The sequence below is a fragment of the Artemia sp. Qi Xiang Cuo genome, chromosome 14 (genome assembly GCF_049724085.1).
Source record: "Artemia sp. Qi Xiang Cuo chromosome 14, ASM4972408v1, whole genome shotgun sequence".
NCBI lineage: Eukaryota > Metazoa > Arthropoda > Branchiopoda > Anostraca > Artemiidae > Artemia > Artemia sp. Qi Xiang Cuo.
In genome coordinates, this window is record NC_142807.1 from 39,229,242 (window position 1) to 39,248,590 (window position 19,349).

Below are 19,349 nucleotides of genomic sequence, written 5' to 3' on the forward strand. Positions count from 1 at the left end.
TGATAATCCTGGGTCACTGCAGTAGTCAACTCACCGTCAGTATCAACACCTGATCGATATTCATAGCCCAATGATTGTCCTCTCATCTCCTTGTACGCCGTTGGCGTCATCATCATCAATTGTATGTAGCTTGCATAGTTGGATAAATTATTGCTAGCACTCACCACTGTTCGATTAATACATATATTAAGTTGTTTTAATAGGCTGTGTATAATGCAGTTTTCATCGCAGTGACCGTTGCCGGCATTTTGATTCTCATTATCTGAATTATGTTTCACCACAACATTTAAATCAAGAGATGTTGATGACAAATCAATGAAAAAGTCTTCATTGGAAAATATTTGAAAGTGTATATTTTCCGAGAGGGGCTGTTGGAGGTGTAATGTTTCATATTAGTCATACTTGACACTGACATCACCATTTCCAGCATTGAATAGATTCAATAAGGAACTGATTGATGGATAGGATTCCTTGTGGGGGAGATAAGTCATCTTAAGAGAAGAAATCCTTCTTTGATCTAACAATATTTTTCTTTTTCTTCTTCTGCTTATTGACCTTCGTTGTTTTATTTCTCAAAGTGCTTGTTGATGTCCTTTGCTTCCTACCTGGGTAGAGACTGATGAGTGAATGATGCGAACACATTCTTCCCCATTCAATCCCTCCCCATTTTGTCGAGATTTTAATTTTTCACCAATGGCTCTTACTGAAGATCTAATATTTTCCTTAACACTCTCCTTAAAACTCCTGGCCGACCCCCAGTCCTGCAGTGTGGAGGCAGCAAAATTTGATGCAGCAGGTACAAGATATTTTCTGACAAGGGGTAGTGCAGAACGAAATAACCTGGCAAACCAGCTACCAAGACCATAGCCAGACATTGTAGTACGCCCCTTGTAGTAGTCCAATCCATTGCATATTTGACGTGGACTCAAAGCACCGAGATAACAATCGATATCGGGACAGACAAATGGAATTCTTCTATTGTTCATTTTAGGTTATTGTACCGTCGTCGTTGACAATGGGTCGAAAATGACATGTAATCACTGCTAAGCCTTTTGTTATTCATAGAGAATCACCTAATTCACTTCTTAGTGTTAACTGACAGATTTTCAAATATGAAGTGTTTGCAAGAATATACTGAAAATTCCTTATATTATAATGATGAACAATTTCATGTGTTGTTTTTCGTTAAAGAACATGTAGGAGGGGTGCATTTGAATTACAGACTTTCGACGTTTCCAAAAAGGATGCATAGAACAATATGCACGAGTCCGAGGCAAAACAAGCTAGATAATCAGCAAAAATAACTTGAGCCATCCCGTAAACGGTGCCAGCATTTTCTCCATTGATCATTTTCTGTTTAAAGCCAAGAACATCTCTCAAATTGTCACTGAGAATAATTGTTTCAGTGTCAACAGGTGAGCTAATGTTAATCCTATCATATTTTAATGAATAGTAAAAATGGAACATAACAGTCCGACAATCTAAGTTTTTTCTATTGATTCTACGACACAAGTCCTCCACTTAATCATATTCAATATATTTTAATCCGACATGTAGATAGTCACTAGATTTAAGTGGTTTAACCCATTCATAGTTGACACAGCCCCACCTATTCATAGTCCAATCCAAGGGTATAACTTTTATATCATACACACGATCCTTTCTCAGGATGTCATAGATATTTTGAGAATACAGTCGACAAGGGCCACTTCATATGCAACGTCAAATTGGACGGTAGGGGAGAGTCTCATACAAACATCCCTTGTCACATTCATGTCATTGTAGAGAGGATAGGAAAAGTTGGACATGAAAATTACATAGAAATCATTGGGCATTGTCATTATCTTCAACAGCGTTCTCAGAATCGAAATCAGAATTGTATCCTAGCCACTGAACAAGTAACTGTTTCTTACCCCCGCGAGTATGTGTCTTTAATATCTTTTCAATTTGATAGATTTCACTAGCATTTTTATCTTTTTGCAATTAATAGTCGTAGAATCCACAGAAAATCTCTTAATCCGTGTTAAAACGCAGGCAATAAGTCATGGGTTTAGTGTATAGGAATTTGTACCCCTTTAAAAAATTCAGTAGACCACTAGTCAGTCTCTTTTTCAAAAACATTACTTGCTTTATTAGTTCTAACTAAATCGCCAACATTGAATTTATTTTTATTCTTCTTTACTTGCGATTCATTGGAATATTGTTTAAGAAATGGGTCAATTTTATTATGATCCGAATGATTAACTTCCATTTGTGTTGAGTTGGACAATGATCGATGAGGTCGTTGATTATTAATCAACATGATTTTATCTAGATCATGAATTAAAGCCGATGTATTTTTTAATGTACAATATCTTGAAATTAAAAAGTCGAATAGTTCTTATCAATCGTTCGGCCAATGCAGCCTTTATAGGACTGTGAAGATGATAGAGCATTTGAATATATTCGTCTATTAATTTTGCAACATGAGGATTAACAAATTAACTACAGTTATCCTATTGAATTTTCTTATATGAATCCTTTTAGATAATAATTTCAATTGCCTTAGCAACTTCAACGCCTCTCTTTGATCGCGATGGAATTGCATATGCATAACGACTATAAACACTGATTGCAAGCAGATTGCACTTTGATGGTGGAATGTAACCTATTTGAATCTGGTCTAGAGTCAGGAGATCTGCTTTGATTTTATCCAATGGGTAAAAGGCTTTATATTTTTAATATTGGCTGGCACGAAGACTACGATTTCTATGTAGAGTGTAACTTGATTCATTTTGTAGATAGTGTTGTATACTCTTAATGCGAACCTCCGTGAATTTAGAGAGAGTGCTGGGGGAACTTAAACTCACTACCTAACCAATATTTTCATAAGCACCTTTCTGAACTTCAGCCGTTTTGAACTTAAACACGATGTGTAATGTCCACTACCCTTTTGTAGTCGGGCTGCTGGTGGTGAACCTGGTTTGATACGTCTCCGCTGTAGTCTAGCTATCAGTGATGTTCTAGTATTTCCCTAAATTGATTTAAACTATTTTTTTTCTTTAAGTTCATATTTTATTGGTGTTGATGCTAATGCACGTTCATTTGATTTTTTTTAGAATTTTTTTATTGCCGATAAGACTTTTTGGGAAGTTTAATATGTTTAGAAAGTTATATAGATTAATGTCAAATGAAAATAGTAATTTACGATTTGTACCCATTTCATACAATAAATAGAGAAGAATATAACTGTTACTTCGACTTATGGTCCTTTCACATTTGATCTCTGATTGAGTATGACAACTTCCAAGGATATAGGCTGGGAGCCGTGTTATTTTTTCCACCTAATTTATGGGGCTTTTAATTAACAAATAAAAAAAAAATTTAAACCAATAAAACTTAGTTTATTTCTTTACAGCACCAGCAGCAGTCACTTGAGAAGATGATTCTTTTTTGAGATCAGCAGCAGCAGCAGTGGGCCTCGATCAATAGTGTTTGTCCGCTCGGCAAAGTGCATCTTGAAGTAAAATAAGCTTTTTATCATCCTCAATATTTTCATTGTCAAGGAATTTACTCAGATTGTTCTCAAAGTTTTCGGCAGGTGAGAGAGTGAGTTCTATTGGAGTCAATTCATAGGGTTTTGCCCTTCTCTCTAGAGAAAACTGTTTATTAGTCCTGCAATTATTGGCAGTAAAAGTGTGAAAAAGCTACCGCTGTCTGAAGCGGTCTTTTCAGTTTAGAATTATTTAAGTTATTTTTAGAGTCTCATATGAATACAAAGGAATGATGTTGCTTTTCCTGCTGCTTAACTACTTCTGGCAGTTGAACATTACCCTCGGGCAAATTTAAACAAAGTTCGGATATTAGATTAATGAAATCATTGTCAATACCGTGTTTGAGTATTGCTTTTCTAAGCTGAGGTTTTGAAGTGCTTAGAACTGAAAACAAATGCCTATTTTCATTTAGTTTCTTCAGTGTCATGATAGCAACTAATAGGTCTTTTTAGCGTTCACAGGGAGATATACTGTAATTCCATTGTTGAAAATATCTGTGACTACACGCAGATCCTCGGATGGATTTTTATTAAGATCCAATAGGATATAAATGCGGGGTTTATTAGTTGCCTGATTGTATGCTGAGAGCAGAAATTTAGGGACACTTAGATAGATTTGCTTATTGAGTGTTATTAGGGAGCTAGAATCACGAACAACTGTGTAGATGATATAGTAGGTACAGTTCAAAGCAAGTGTTCGCATGCATTAGCTCTGATGAAAGAGATTGTGCATAACCAGAATATTGGAAATCTTTTCATGATGAGAGCAAACAGTGAACAATTGCAGCATTTGCTGGGACCATTGTTCAATAGATTCAGCCAGATCGTCAATGATCAGCCAAGAGTTTGGTTCAATAATGTTGAAAACATCAAGTCCCTTTATGAACTGTATCTGCATCGATCCCATGGTGGTGGCAGCAATTGCTTTTATTTTATTTTATGACTACTGCCAAATACTATAGCAATCGTAGATTTTTTTCGGCTTTTACACAAAAATTTTATCACAATTTTTAATTATTTTAGTTAAGAGTGTTGTTTTGCCCGACATTGACGGTCCACACAGAAACGATCTGAATGGTGTTTTAAATTGATACATGTTCCTTTCAACAAATCACCTGGACAGCTAAATGTAGACCCTAGTTCTATAGTGACTAAATAATTTCCCTACTACTACTCTGTTCGTCAAGAAGAAGACAAATACGAATACAGGATAATATTTTTTCTTTTATTATATGAACATAAAAAAGTAACAATACGTTGAAAAAAAAATACACTTTTAAAATTTGTTTATAATAAAAAAATACAACATTTACATAGGTACACAAAGAGAAAAAACACTTTTTTTTGTTTATTTACAGAGAAAAAAAACATTAAATTAGAGAGAGCACTTGAAAAAAAAAATCTGCTCTAAGTCAAAAAAAGATAACTTTGGTGGCAGTGCGCCCCCCGTGCTGGCAGCGGCCGCCCCCCCCCCCCGGGCCGCGAGCCCCCCTCCCCCCCCCCCTCCAAAGGCTGCGAGGCCCCCCCCAAAGGTTTTAGGAAATAATTTACAGGACTTTATTTAAACCGAGACTTTCCCTATGGGCAATACATTCGGCCCGGTCTGAAGTTAAATAGTGACCAAGGGGGAGGGTGGTCACACCATCTTGACAAACATAGACCTTGTCGGAAATGGTAATCATGGCTGTTTTTTATACTGTTATAGTAAAGCTCCTTTAGTTTTTGGACCGAATTGCCAACAGTTTTGCTCGTGGAATTTTATTTTCAACAATACAATTCCTATAAATGTCCGTGTTGAAATTCTTTTCCACATAGCGCGTGGGTACTCCTTTGTAACGTTTCTTGATTTCCTCGTCGTATGTCTGTATAAAGTACACCTTCGGACCTACAAACATACCACGGGAAATCAAGTCGCTTCCGGGTTAAAATTTTAAAAAAAAAAATCTTATTTGGTACCCGAAGTTTTAATAGTTAAGGGTACATAACACTCCTCCCAATGGTGTATTCCATCCGTGAACTGATAATTTAAACGTGTGCCAAATCATCAATTAGATTTGGGGTTTTTACTTTTAACAGTAGAGAATCCGTGTCCCCGTAGCAGACCTCTACTTGCCCCTTTTCAGGCCACTGTACCCTAGCCACATTGTAGTAGAATTCCAACATGAGATTTTTTTAGATCTCCAAGATAGGCGATCTTGGCGATCTAATTGCTGCACTGCCTTCAGCAATATTTTTATTCAAGACAATGGGTCTTTTTTTCCTATTCAAAAGTACCATGTCCGAGCCAATGATTGTGAAGGAAGTGTAATTGGGATCGGCAATACTTCGAGCACATTGTTCTGGATCGGTCAAAATGTCACAACGATACCTATTATGATCACTCTTATATATTTTGCCGACAGCCGAATTCAAAATGAGTTTATAAATTTTTTTTTCGGCCTTCGTCTGTGCTGCAGAACGTTTGCTGACAAAAGTGTAAACAAATGTTTTCAAATAGTGTTTTTGACTAAACTCGAGTGCTCTGTGAACCTTTGTGACGTTGAAACCGTTTTTGCACATCAATTTTAACGCCACGTGGTGTACAACTATGTTTTTTTTCGGCAGAAGGTCAGCAATAAGTTTTTGTTTTGAAGGTCCCCAATGCAATCCGTCCACCTCGACTAAACGCCTATTGCGAGGACTCAAAGAGTCCTTAGTCACAGGTCTATTGATAAATGGGAAAACCAAATCCTTTACTGAATCATGAAGCTCGACTGCTATCTCTCCATCAATTTCAAAAAACCATCCAACCGGGCCATTCTCCTCAACACGGTTAATGCTGGGGACATGGGGAGCTTGGGGGTCATTGAGCCATTTATTGTCGCCGCAAGGTAATGTATAATGGGACATGGCTGAGGGGTACAGAAAATGCATATCAAGGAAAACTGCATTCGATTTTGTCCCCGTCTTCCCTCATGCTGGATCAGATTCCATGAAAAGATCCCCATGAAAAACAAAACACCCCCTATTGTACAGCTCAACCAACCGGTGATGATAACAGTGAGTTAGTAGCTCGTTATTGCCCCCCCTAATGTTTGGGATGATGCCCATAACTAGCTGAGTCGAATACAAAAGAGAGACAAAATTATGTTTAAGTTCCTTATAGGTTTCTTCCGTATCGCCATACATAATATATAACCGGTCAGACATTAAAATTGTCACAGACTGCTAGTAACTGCAATGGCCAGTATCGAGTCCTTCTACAGATCACTCTTTTTTAGACATACTGGTTCTCGGGGGTGCGCCTAAAAACATGAAAGCAATCATAAAACGATTCAATTGGAGGATTAGTTTCATTGGTAAATTTTAACTTGGAAAAATAATAGTCATAAGGATAGATACCCTTGACCATTAACAAATCATATAAGTAACTTTAAACTTGATGCTTCAGAACGGAGAAAGCGTTGCTGCCGTCATTATTTTTCCGCACATGAATTAATTCACTCAATGATTTAGGGAAAAATCTCTAGGAATCTAAAAAGCGAATTTTATTCGTGTACTCAACTTCGGCTTCAACAAATTTCCACATAAATTCCAAAACAAGCATCTTGTCCGCTGATTTAGGTTTGATTTTGTACGCTAATCTATCTATCGCCATTGCATCATCATCTACTGTTCTATTTCTTTGAAGAAGTGCCAATGCTGTTTGCAAATACTTCAGATCAGAGTTAGAGCGATGTATTAAAATCAGAATAAAAAGTTGTTTAATTTTTAAATAACATAAATTGTGACCCCAACCTCGAAAGTCACTTTTTCCCGTTGAATTAGGGTCAAAAAGTTGATTGTGGGCCTACACCACGTTTTTAGGGACACGGGGCCCCCTACACACCCAGAAAATTGTCCCCTTTTCCAGTGTCAGTTGCTCTTTATCCGACAATGTCATTGAATAATTAATATGTCGTAATGGTAAAATTGTCCTGTTTGCCGTTTTTATTAAAGATATCAAGAATTTTTCCATATTGCCTTCCATGGCCAGAGTAAAAAAAAACTCTTACAAGAGCATTTTATTGTTGCAATTACAATAAAAGGTTGTATTAGACCATACAACAATACTATGGTTCTTGACGCTCGTTGTTTGGGATGGATTCGAGACGTCAACCATTCTTGATTAACAATCTAAAAACATTACATCACCTTGTAGCAGAGAATTTTGGAAAATTTTAAATTGTAAAGTGTCTTTGCCTTCTGCCGGCATTTCTATTCTTTGATTCTCGTGAATTTTGCAAGGCTTCATTTGATCTGAGAATGTTTGCTCAGATCTAAATGGGGAAAGGCACATAGGACAATAGAAACATTCTCCCTTCTTTTTGCCTTGACAGAGGAGTCGATGTATTGCCGTGAAGGGAAGTAAACGGCCATTAGAATTTACATCTTTGGGGGGTTTGTAAATAATTCATACACAATTTTTACCATTTTCTTCCATCGGTGTCCTCACTGAGTACAAAACTTCTTTTTTACTTGTTTTTTTCCCCCATTTACGAATTTAGTGTCGTTCTGAAGAACACCCCCCTCCCACCCCAGCAGTTCAATTTGGGTCTCACATATTGGTATTTATTTAAATGACCCCCGCTAATTTCCCTCTAAACAATCAAAATTTACTTTAGGGAAATTTTTCCCACCGTTACGAGCAAGTCTGTCGAGATTTTTCATTGATGACTCATCTTTTAATGTCTTATAGGCCGCCATTAAAAACGCATACTTAAAACATTGAAGTCATGTGTCAAAATAGAAACTCTGAACTCCTTTGGTAGCCGACAAATCTGGGTGGTATTTTATTTTTTTACCCTTCCCTCCCCTTAAAATAAAGTTTTTTTTAAATCTACTGAGATTCAGATCCATGCATTCAATGCACAACATGGTGGAACCACTTCCCCTCTCGCTAAACTTGTCTAAAGTTGAAATTAGTTTATTTACCCAGTTGAAAAAGTTGTCTTCAAATTCGTTTAGACCTGGGTAAAAAGTCTGGTTGCCTGTCGAAAAATGAAAATAAAAAATGTCCCCAGATGTTCCCTTTTGTAAGTAAATATTTTGATTCACCGACGCTTTAATTCCCCCTCGACTTCCCCAGTTCTGGATCTGAATCTTAATTTTTTCTCAAATTCGGTCGATAGAGCTATGGAGAACTTTCACAGGGTTAGTTAAAATATTGCCCGCATTTCCCTCGGTAGGGCGTCAATCTATCCAGCTGGTCCGCATGTGGCTTAGAGTATATTCTAAAAAATAAAATTCACGTACTCCCGGGGACATTGTACTATTTTAGTTTCCTGACCCTGTTTGTTCAGGACTCAATTCCCTAATTGTTAAGTTGTCATTAAAAATGTCCCCGTAAAAATTAGGGCCAACAGTTTGAATAAGACTGTCCATTTCTTCACCTGTAAATAGAAAATCTCGAGGGATATGAAATCACGTACTGTCATTAACATCATCTAGTGTGATTAGGCAATTACCCACGATACTTTGACGTCCCGGGCCAGGGAAGGCAGAAGTTTTCCCAGGTTCCCCCTGAAAATAGAAAATGAAGAGATTAAGTTTTTTTTTTGACGAAAGTTTTATCACAATTATAACACATTTCTTTTTTATTTTTTTTATCAAAAAATTTTTTTTTTTAATAAAAAGTTACCCCCCCCCCAACCCCTCCCGGGGAGAACCCTTGGGCACGAGGCGCGTACGGCGAGGGCGGATGATCGCGGCTATGTCGAGTTGGGATTTCGGCCATACTAGCACTGGTCCACTGGACCAGTCACAAATTCTTTCTCGAAAGTATCTGTCGACGACAATAATTGCTTGAATTGAGTTTGCTCAAAATAGTGTATCTTGGTATCATTGTGAAATACCTAATCGGTGATTATTAAAAAAAAAGACCTTCTTATCGCAAATACACATCCTGTCACATGAAACCCTACTTAAAATTCGAATCGGATTAAAATTCAGGCTGTAGCGATGGGATAATTTGATAAACACCGGATATATAGTGCAAAATATACGGCAGCTTAAAAATGATTTGTGAAACAGTGAATAGTCTGTTTTCAAATAGTTAGTTTTGTTTAAAAGGAATATTGGATTATTGCATTAGAATACGTCTTGGTTAGAAGTTACAAGTTAAGGTTTTTTTCTTATAGAAATGCGTGATAAGCTATTTCAGCGTGATAAGTATTAATTTATATACCAATAATTTTGCTAATTGATTAAAATTAAATAGGTTATAAAAAAATTTTAAGTTTTACTCATCAAAAGCTATGTGCCTGTGAAAATGTTTTCTTATTTTTGAAAAAAAAAGGAAAAAAAAATATATACACTTATAAGTTATGGCTGTACATCAGAAGTCCCTGGCACGGCTTGAAGAGGAGTGTTCCTACTATCTTGATCTGAAGAGGCTGACTCGAATTTCTTGCTAGGTTGCATAGAGTCCTGGCTGGTCCGATGAACTAGCAAATCTGATTACTGTTGCCCTTGCAACTTGCATTGATGCAGTATCGATGTCGCTAGCTTGTATAGCGGAGTTCTCCATCCTTGTGGCCCACTGTCTTTTCGGTTTTTGACCGGACTGCATTTGGACTGACACTGACCGGGCGGCTTCGTCATCTCGCGCTTTCTTTGATGGAGGAGGGGTACATTTTTCGCTATTTGCGATAGCCATAGCTCTCTTTACAGCTGGAAGGGCAGCAAATTCTTCATAATTTGTCGTAAAAAGAAAAAAATAAATATGCATCAAAAGAATTTCCCCCTTTTTTTTTACAGAAAGAAAGTTATTCTGCCCCGATAACCCCCCTCTCTCCACACAGACTGTAGAAACAGAGTCTCTCTCAAACTCCAGAAAGTTATTTTAAAAGATAAAAGAATTACTTATTTAACACAAAATTTCGTTTTTTAACGGATACCAAGCAAACAACAACTGTGTTAGAATCGATTCATTGCCCTCTTCCCAGTCATATATTTTTAAAAAAGCTTCGCGTAGAGACGAATATCATGGTACTAAGCCCACAAAATTTGAAAAAAAAAAAATGACAAAATTTAATTAGCTGGCTCAATTCTTACTTATTCAGAATACTCACGGAGGGCATTGAGCCTTCAATTCCATAGTATCAAAACACAAAAAGTTGATAATTATATATTTTTTTTTTATATGCAAAGCTTTTAAAACTTATATACCTAAATTACGAAATAGGTAAAATCACAGAAAAAGGAAGAAAAAGACTCCTGGACATAGCCTAAACTAAAAAATTATTAAGTATATGAAGTGTTCGCTCTCTAGCCTATATCTCACCCTATACTTAGCTAGCTCAATTGTTACTTATTAAAAAAATTAACAGAGGGGCATAGGATCTTCAATTCCATAGTATCGAAACACACAAAAAGTCGACAATTATATGCAAAGCTTATAAAAGTTATATACCTAAATTAAGAAATATTTAAAATCACGGAAAAAAAAGGAAGACCAACCTTTAAGATTGAAATAAAATTTAAACTTTAATGTAAAGAACAAGATATTCAGGAGGGACGCATCCTTTCATATCGGTCGAAACTAATATTCAAATTCTACTTAAAGTTTTCATATACAATGAACCAAAATCAAAGTGAACATGCCTCTCTTTTTTGAATATTTACTAAAATTGACATACATGAATCATTTAATATTTAATGATGAAGGAAGCTTTTTAAAAGAGGTAACCACACAGTGTAAGGAAAGAATTTCTTCCTTAACTTAATGACAAGACAATTTCTTTTTATTATAATAATGAGAAAATTTTACTCACCAGAAATTGCTTAGAATTATCCATTTTTAGTGTTAAGTTGAATAAACTATTCAAAACTGTTGAAGAACCTAATTTGAAACCTGAATATATACAACAAATAATTGCATAACAGCTAAACATGACGTGCTGGTTTTGGTTTATCACTAAAAAAAGACATGTATATACCTTGAACTAGAAATTGCGTAAATCTCTTGGCAAATGTGTAATGCCCTGTAGAAATGTTTACCTATAGGACCGGTATTGCGTAAATCTCTTTGAAAGGTGTAATGCCCTGTAGAAATGTTTACCTACCAGAAAAACCTGTTTGGTACATAGGACTCTTAGAATTCAATAGATTGTTACTACTAGTGATTTCGAAATAAAGTCTGAAACCCCTCAAAAGTGGCGTTAGATCAAAATGAAAAGCCTACCATTGGAATTAGCACGATCGAAAACCTAGAAATGGGAAATTACAATCCCCCTTCTTGAACAACAAAGAAAATGACTTTTTTGCATGCGGGGTAGCACTGGTCTGCCTCCCGTTTCTTGTTTTTTTTTTTTTTTTCTAGCAAGGCTAGGGGTTGACCAGAACATCATAGAAATGCGTTATAGCTCATTCAAACGGAAATCAAGTCTGCTACTGCCCTCGATACCTCGCTATCTTATTATTCTAATTAAACGTTATTCTTATTATTCTAATAAAACATAAGCGTAAGGAGCTAGGTAGTGAGGAGAAGGAAACCCCGCTCGTACATGTAATAATTTCTGTTTGTTTTAAGTTTCGATGTTGCTCCTTGCTTTCAGTTGAAAAAAACATGTTTTTTGTTTAATTTCTGATCGTTTTTAAATAATGCTGGGAAATCCGACACCATCTCCATGGAAAATTCCTTTACTCCACGGAAAATGGCTTCATAGAAAGTTCTTCCAACGTCAACTCCCTTCCCCTGCCAGGAAAATTCCCTCCACACAACTCCATTCTAGCCGACAATTCCCCCATGAAAATTTCTTGCGGATGAATTTGGGTGAAAAATTTTTCTTAGCGCACTTTCATTTGAAAAAGGCTTTAAATTTTGTATGTTTTTAAAATCATGCCGAAAATCCCCTCCTCCGTGGAAAAGTTCAATATGCCTATTGATATCACAATTTTGTTTTTTAGAGATTCGGTTACTATTGGGCCACGTGGCTCCTTACTCACAGTTCGTTACCACAAACTGTTAGATACCATTTTAGGTACTCCTGAAGTTTTCTGTTTTAAGCAGTCCTAACGATCAGTACTTGGTTAATGTATATCGTCGGTCTACTCGCTATTCACTTCTTAAGCTTCCCGACGGAAGATAGTGCCTATATTTGTGAAGCACCGACATAGCGTGACATCAAGACGCTCCTGTAATTTATTAAATAAAAAAAAACAAGTTTTTTAAACTGAAAGTAAGGAGCGACATGAAAACTTAAAACGAACAGAAATTATTCCGTATATGAAAGGGACTGTCCCCTCCTCAACGCCTCGCTCTTTACGCTAAAGTTTGACTTTCTCACGACTCTATTTTTTTTAAACAATGAAAAACTTTAGCGTAAAGAGTGAGGCGTTGAGGAGGGGACGGCCCCTTTCATATAGGGCCTTTCATATAGGGACGGCCCCATACAGAATAATTTCTGTTCGTTTTAAGTTTTAATGTCGCTCCTTACTTTCAGTTTAAAACTTGTAGTTTTTTTTTATTTAATTTCTGATCGTTTTTTAAACAAAAAAAACTTAAGCGTAAAGAGCCAGGCGCTGAGGAGGGGAAAGCCCCTTTCATATATGGAATAATTTCTGTTCGTTTTAAGTTTTAATGTCGCTCGTTACTTTAAGTTTAAAAAACTTGTTTTTTTTTTATTCCTTTTGTGAACGTTTTTGAATTAATGCAGGTTTTGATTTTGGCTCACCGTGCATGAATAATTAAAACGAAATTTGCATATTAATTTTACTTTTATTTGGTTAAATGGCTTTCTCGAAACTTGTTGAATTTTATTTACGAACGTTTTTATTAGTAATAAATATACGTTACTTACGAATTAAATTACGTAACGAACTTCTATATTCATATATTTTTAATACGTATATTAGGGGGTTTGTCCCCTAGTCAATACCTTGCTCTTTAAGCTAAAGTTCGAATTTTCTCCAATTCTTTAAAAATAACCCTTAATCACAAAGGCCGTTAATTAGAATAAATAGCTCTTATGAAAGTACTAAAAAATCTTTGGCTTAAAGAGCGAAGCATTGACTAGAAGGTGAACCCAATCATATAGCTAATATTTTTTTGTTCGTTTTAAGTTTTGATGTTGCTCCTTACTTTCAGTTGAAAAACTTGTTTTTTTATATTTAATTTCTGATTTTTTTTTTTAAAATAATGATGGGAAATCCGGCGCCCCCTTCATAGCAATGTCCCTTCCCCCATGAAAACTTCCTTCATGAAAAGATCCTCCCATATAACCCCCGACCCACCCCACCCCCCACTATCAGAAAAAATTCCTCCTGAAAACGTCTGTATACTTCCCAATAACCAATACTATACGTTAACATTGGGTAAAGTTCATAACTTTCAGCCCTCCCCCTGGGGGCTTTGAGGGATTAAGTAATCCTAAAAGACATAGCTATAATATTTTTACGACCATGCTGAGCAGAATGGCTATCTTAAAATTCTGATCGGGTGACTTTACGAAAAAAATGAGCTTGGGAGGGGGCCTAGTTGCCCTCCATTTTTTGGTCACTTAAAAATGGCACTAGAAGTTTTAGTTTCCGTTCTAATGAGTCCTCCCACAATATTCTAGGACCGTTGGGTCGATACGATCACCCCTGGGGAAAAGAAAAAAAACAACAAAAAAACAAATAAACACGCATCCGTGATCTTTCTTCTGGCAAAAAATGGAAAATTCCACATATTTGTAGATAGGAGCTTGAAACCTCTACAGTAGGGTTCTCTGATACGCGGAATATGATGGTGTGATTTTCATTAAGGTTCTATAACTTTTAGGGGGTCTTTCCCCCTTTTTTCGAAAATCAGCCAAATTTTCTCAGGCGCGTAACTTCATGAAACTGATGGGTTAGATTAAACTTGATGAAACTTATATATTTGAAATCAGAATTAAAATCTGATTCTTTTGATGTATCTATTGGTATCAAAATTCCGTTTTTTAGAGTTTTGGTTACCATTGAGCCGGGTCGCTCCTTACTTACAGTTCGTTACTACGAACTGTTTGAAAATATCTTGTGGCGGCTTGATCAAATGCATAACGTTGCGATTAAATTCCTAATCTTCATCATATCCCTGCGCCATTTAAGCACCGTTAGTGTCACGACTATAGCTCGTATTAGACTTTTTTATACCTTAAGATAATTGCTAAAAACCGTTTGTTAAGGTGTTCTTAAGGGAAGGAACGTCGTAGCAATGTATGTTCAGTCACCCTTTTATCCTCATGATTTTAATTGCCCTGCTGGTTTTCCCCTTGAGAACAGCTTATCAAACATTTTTTAGCAATTATTTTAGAAGTGTTTATTTTTCAATTAAAATCTAGTTACGATCAAGCCGTGGCTAATTGGAGAAAAAGCCAAGACAAATAGTCTGAGTGAGAGGCAAAGCTGGCATAAGTATGCCAGCTATCACTACCCATACTGTTTGCCGCATACTATATTATCTATTAAAATGTTGCATCACAACAAGTAGACTAAATTCTAGCCACGGTGAAGTTTTTTGCTTGTTCAACGGACGGCTATTGAAGTTTATAAATTATGATTTTTCTGGATTGTCTGGAAATATAGTTCAAGTGTTAGCTTGGGGGCAGGTCTGTGCATTTAAAGCAGAACAAAGCTTCTGTTGTACCTATTGTATGTTGGTTTCTTACAAAATCTGGACGAATCCTGTCAAAATTGACATATCTCCTTTTGTACTTCAATTTAATTTTCAATAGTTCTCACAACCTTTGGTTCGAAAATATCGGTTTAAGCAATAAACATGTTCAGAGGGAAAATAGAGGGATGTATCCTGTAATTTGTTGGTTGAACCAAGGACCTTTTAAGTTAATGTGTAAATCCATAACTAAGATTAAATTCCATAATTAAGGTCACTATTTTACATATCATCATACCCAAAACTTAAGGGCAGGGCTGCCAACTTTTTGGTACATGAATGTGTCCCCTGAGCATCCAAACGTTTTTAGCTAAAATGTGTCCATCTTGAAATCTCAAAAACTAGAGGTTATTTTTTTACCAGTTATATTATTGACCAAATAACGCTTTATAAGCCTCTTTCAAAGTGGTCAATTAACATCAAACATAATGAAAACGAAATAATCCATATAAAAATATTCATACAAAACGGCTTAGTTTGAAAGCACGAAACTCATATAAACATTTAAATCCCTTACTTTGGAGAAAATCCTTTTACGTTTTTTTTCATAAATTTACAAAATATGTGATATTTTGTCCTTTTTTGTCCCACATTTCTAAAATATGTCACTTTTTATCCTTTTATGTCATTGTGTCCCGGCACATCGGAATGTGTCCTTTTGATATGTAATGTGTCCGGTTGGCAACCCTGCTTAAGGGCACATCTTCCACTTATTTTGAAAACGAGAAAGTTGTAAACAGTTGCCTCTCCCTTACAGTATTAAGCCATGATTAAGACAAATGTTTCAGTTCCTCTAGCTCAAAGACTGCCGGACATAAATCTAAGTAATACATACTTAAGGTTGATTGCTTAAGGTTGATATTCCATCTAAAATATACAACTTTACGACAGGCCTACAACTGTGACTTGCACCGAAAGGATAACATACTTGTATCAATGGATTCATTAGTTTCAGGTCTATTGATTTACCGAGCCAGGTTATGACATTAATGTGATCTTTCTAAGAGAATTATCTAAACTTATCTAAAAAATAGGAGAATGTTCCTTTTAAAAAAAAAATTCGATCAGTTTTCGACGTATTTAAAAAAAAAAAAAAAAAAAACCCACAAATTAAATAATCTGGTAGATGGACAAAACTAGATCTTAACTAACAATTGTTAGCGGTATTGTTACAATTATTACCATGTAGAACTGCAGAAAAGAGTTTCACAGAAAGCATAAACCTTAAGGTTAATTTTACATAATTCTGCTACTCTCTGTAATTTTGAATCATTTTTTAATTATTGAAACAGTTTCATGAATATATAACTAGCGCTTTTGTTGCAAAATCAGTTCTTCTTCCTTACCAGTTTGGATCCATATTGTAGAGTTGGATATATTACATTTTTGTTCGCTAAATTTACAGCTTGTTTCTGCCGTCTTGATGTTTCTTTTTTTCTAGAGGTGTAGAAATATAAATGCTGAGTGGCAAAAAGTTGTTCCCAGATATTTGTGAAAAGATATTTTTTGAAACAAAATTGGAAAAAGAACTCTTGAATCATTTAAAACTGTATTAAAATTTCAGAAACACACCTATACTATTTGCTAACAATAGCAGAAACAAATTTACTTTCGTTCGAATGATTTTAATTTAGGTACTTGTTCAATATCTCAACCCCACTCAAGAATTTTGATCTGTAAGATCTGAGAAAAACCGGTTCGTCTCTCTGCAGCAGGTTATAATTAACTGAGTCTCATTGAGAAAAACTACGATACAGGTTTTTTTTTTTATTAAATTTTAATATATAAAGGTGATTAGGCTAGGTTAGGTAATTTAGCATAATGCGTTCTGCGCGGGTCATCATATTTTGGTATATTTCATTATGATTAACCTAACTTCACTTCTTGGACGGGATCGGGATATTTAACAAGTATTTTAATTTAGACGAGGGGTCATGAACTCTCCGCCACCTGGTGTAGGCTACATCTTGGAGCGCCACGTGCGTTGTAGAGTTCCGGCACGTGTGGCACAGTTCCTCCAGGATAGGCACAGTCTCCACAACACTTTGTAGACCTCTGCCTCGATTGGCACGCTTCCGCCATGCCTGGCCCGTGCCACCTGTTGTACATGATTTCTGAAAGTCGGCGACCCTTGAAATTTAGAACCTTTTTTTTTTGTTCATGAAGGGTGCAACTTCAATTAGGATTGATCACTTTTAGGCAACAAGTTTAACTCGTATAACGTTTTATCTTATAAATATATCCCTTCTTCGCAGAGCCAATCTGGTTATCCTTGAGGAAAAGAGAACAGAAGAGATTTTCCCGCCCCCTTTCTTACCTCTTATTGTATTGTCAATTATTTTACTGACTTTAATTAGTTTTTATACTAATTACTGTATGAACGAAATGTTCGTTTTAATTAGTTTTAAGGTTTATTTGTTGCTTCTGTTTCTCTGTGTTATTTTTTTTATCTTTACCTGACATAAGAAGCGAATTTGGCTCTGTTACAGCTTGTGATAGGCTTTTTTGTAATAAATTTCACCCTATCCTACTTGACCTGGGATATCCTATCTTCGGCAAATTTAAAAATCTATTTTGTTTCAGTTGAAGCATTGCATTTCGTCGCCACACGCAAAAAGCCAGAAGATGTCAGCTGCTGATGCTGGTCGCCTTGCAGCTTATAATCTGTACCAGCAAGTTGATGGATTTACCAAAACTCTACCACAGTCAGAAGTTTTCAGTATTGTTGTACAACAACAATTGCGGTCACTAATCCGTCGTCTTCTTGTATTTGAATCAAATTTACGAGAGGAGCAGAAAAAGATTATGAATGCTCTAGAGACCAAGGACAGAGAACTTGCTGAGCAAAAGATTCAGATTGACATGCTGGAAGAGAAGAATAAAGAGCTTTTTGAATGTCTCGAGCGGAAATCCGGCAGTGGGCGGAAACGGACTCAAAGTGTACCAAATCTAAAGCAAGTGGATTCTAACGTAAGAAGGCTGGTTATGAAATATGAGAACAGTGATTTTAGAAGGTTGGATAATCCTTACAAAGGTTTAAGTACTGATGTAAATGAGAAGGTAAAGAACGTCGAAACGGTGAACGATGAAAATCTGCCGCCTGTTGCAGATATACTTGCGAAAGATATAACAAATTTGAAAATTTGTGATAGAGAAAACACCAATAGTTCCAAGAGGAAATGTGACGAAGTTAAAAGAGAACTCTTAAAAGTAAATGACGAGAAAGAAATTTTTGACCTTTTAACAACAGAGCGGCAGACAGTTGCTCAAAATAAACAAGTGTTTTCCAAGAAATGTTTCAGAGACATTACTAATTTAAACACTTCAGGTGAAAAAAGTGACAATAAAATTGCAAATAAATCAGTTGTTGATAAGCAAAAGATACCATCACTTTCTAAGATCCCTGAAAAACCCAAGCGAAAACTTAACACCACATACGACCGATTTTTAGAGGTTACAGGCCTTGTCCAAAAATCCATTTTATCCCCATCTCGTGTTCAAAAACGAAAGCTTAAACGCAACCATGTCATTCTGAAGTGTAACGTGAGTCCAGCTTTGAGTCGTTTGGTTAAAGAAAAGCTGGGAAGAACTATCAATGACAGTGAAGTATGATCTCAATCTAAGGGTTGAGTTTCATTTTTCTAGTCTCTTTTGTTGTTGTCATATTTTGTGGTGTTCTGTCGATAATATATTGTTCTTGTCTGTTGAATGGAAGAAGGTTTTACAGAACATATGGGTGGGAACAAAATCCGTCGCTTGAACTTTGATCTTACGTAATTTATGATCCAAGCAAGTGTAAACGAGTAACTTATTAGCACTCTAGCACTGGTTAAGTTCTTTCCCTAAAGATCTAATGAAGCTTTGCTCTTAATTTCAGTAATAAAAAAAGTATTGGACTTCAGGTTATTTTTCTTTTTTGTAGAAATTAATTCAAAGAAGTAACTTACAGTCTACGAGTAAAATCAAGTCAGTCTGTGAACAGGGTTGTCAAAGGGAAACAAAATCATAGGACAACAAAATCGATCATAAACCCCCCCCCCCCCAAAAAAAAAAAAAACATCAGCACACTAGTCACATTAATTGACCTTTTCTGTACGAAAAAAACAAAAAGAAAAAAAAACAGACTTCCAAGTTTTTGTATGATATAAGATGGAAAACTAC

The 19,349-nt window shown here is 35.9% G+C and overlaps 1 protein-coding gene across 1 annotated transcript in view; it reads left to right on the forward strand.

Annotated features, from left to right (window-relative positions):
* The window catches only part of LOC148944448 (uncharacterized), a 29,027-nt gene extending 10,130 nt beyond the window's left edge, over positions 1–18,897 (forward strand). The window contains exon 2 of the mRNA XM_089100177.1: positions 17,772–18,897. Coding sequence (XP_088956303.1) covers positions 17,772–18,800 — 1,029 coding nt within the window. The 3' untranslated portion in view covers positions 18,801–18,897. The remainder of the gene's footprint in view (positions 1–17,771) is intronic.
* Positions 18,898–19,349: the final 452 nt, after the last annotated feature.